The sequence below is a fragment of the Cyprinodon variegatus genome, unplaced genomic scaffold (genome assembly GCF_000732505.1).
Source record: "Cyprinodon variegatus isolate N-32 unplaced genomic scaffold, C_variegatus-1.0 Scaffold1700, whole genome shotgun sequence".
NCBI classification, from domain to species: Eukaryota; Metazoa; Chordata; class Actinopteri; order Cyprinodontiformes; family Cyprinodontidae; genus Cyprinodon; species Cyprinodon variegatus.
In genome coordinates this window covers 54,483-56,095 of record NW_015152153.1, presented here as the reverse complement: position 1 = coordinate 56,095, position 1,613 = coordinate 54,483, and the positions used below count along the sequence as shown (strand labels likewise).

General features: G+C 34.3%; 1 protein-coding gene across 1 annotated transcript in view; it reads left to right on the top strand.

Annotated features, from left to right (window-relative positions):
- mtmr11 (myotubularin related protein 11) overlaps positions 1-1,613 on the top strand; it is a gene marked incomplete at its 5' end in the record, with an annotated part of 47,824 nt that overhangs the window by 14,842 nt on the left and 31,369 nt on the right. Inside the window, one exon of the mRNA XM_015404330.1 lies at positions 1,387-1,475. Within this exon, the coding sequence (XP_015259816.1) occupies positions 1,387-1,475 (89 nt within the window). The remainder of the gene's footprint in view (positions 1-1,386; positions 1,476-1,613) is intronic.

The following is a 1,613-nucleotide window of genomic DNA, read 5'->3' as shown; positions in this document are numbered from 1 at the left end:
AGTGTTGTTCAGCATGGGAATGAGTAGAAAATGAAGGCTAATCATGTTTTGGGTGTACTATTTCTTTAAGTTAATCCCCAGTAGTATTTGCAGGATGCCAGAGCCGAGGCAGCTAGATGGGAACCACAAACGGATCCAGTCCATTATTACTTCCACTGTTGAAAAATGAAATTTATGTGGTTCTATTTGTAAAAAAAAAACACTGAACACTGGAAAAAAAACAAAATCTAGATAAGTAATTTCTTCTTAAAATTAGTGCATTTGTTCTTGAATTGAGGAGATAAAAGACACGTTTTGCCAATGGAACAAGACAATTTACATTTAAAACAAGAAAATACAATTGCATTGTCTTATTTCAAAAGCATTTTATCTAATTATCTTATTTAAAGAGTAAAAATATCCATTCCATTGGTAAATCATCTTATTTATCTACTCAAATTAAGGGTAAATACACTTAATTTAAGACATTTTTACTCATTTTTAGATTGTTTTTGCAGTGGATTAACATTTCTTCCCTAAATAGCTCCTCTTTAGCCGCGCTGCACAACGAAGCAACGTAACTTCTCTGCCGTTCTCAGAAGATGAGGATTTGATAGGAAACGGGAGGAGATGAAACAAATATTTATAATATGAAAGAACAAGACATGCTAGCAGTTAGCATAGCGGATGTGCTAAAACAGAGAGCTATATAACAGTTAGCATCCACTTTGGTGAAATGGAGTAACTATTAACCCTGTTAGTGTGTCAGATTGATTGATTGATTGACTTTATTTTTTTATTTTATTGGTTTATTTGATAGGGACAAGTATGTTTCATGAATCATGTCACACAGTACAACATTTTAGCTAAGGCTAATTCTCAGTGCCTGACCCCAGTTAGGCTTTTACACAAAACACAGTGACTGTACACAAGAAACAACAGAACAAATTACACACTAAAACATCATTATTGATCTCAGAGTTGACAAATTTACTCCTTAGATCGACTCAATAGTCAAAAAGAAGGAAGGTGCTAAAAGGAGAAAAAGTTGCATGGGGGTATATACAGTATATACAGTGTGTCCACATTATGTATATAACCCCTGGGTATGTCAGAGTGAGATACCCTGTCTTTTAATGATAGTTTTATATCTTATATATATATATATGTCTTATATCTACAGGTTCCTGTTTTGTTATATCAATAATGTATAAGAAAACATTTGTATTTCTTCATCAGTAATTAATACAGCTGGCATAATAAACTGCTAGAATGCAGTGGTGTAATATTTTTTTAAATTCAATATATTGTAAATGTCATGGAATACAAGAGAGACGGGATTTTTGTTTTTAAATGTAGGGTTATCATCCACGCTTGGTTTTTTTTTTTTATTTATTTGTCTTGCAGCGCTGGTGCTGGAGGCATCCCAGAGGCAGCGATCTGCTGCGCATGTCCAGCTTTCAGAACAACATCTACCACGAGAAGGACGACCTGAGGTCTGGGACTGATTTAAACCTTCCAGCTGGATTTATTTCACAGTTTGATCCCAATAACTTCTGGTTTAATTCACTTCAGTTTATTTCTATAGCGCCAATTCACTTCATCTCAAGGCACTTTACAGTTCCCCAGATCAT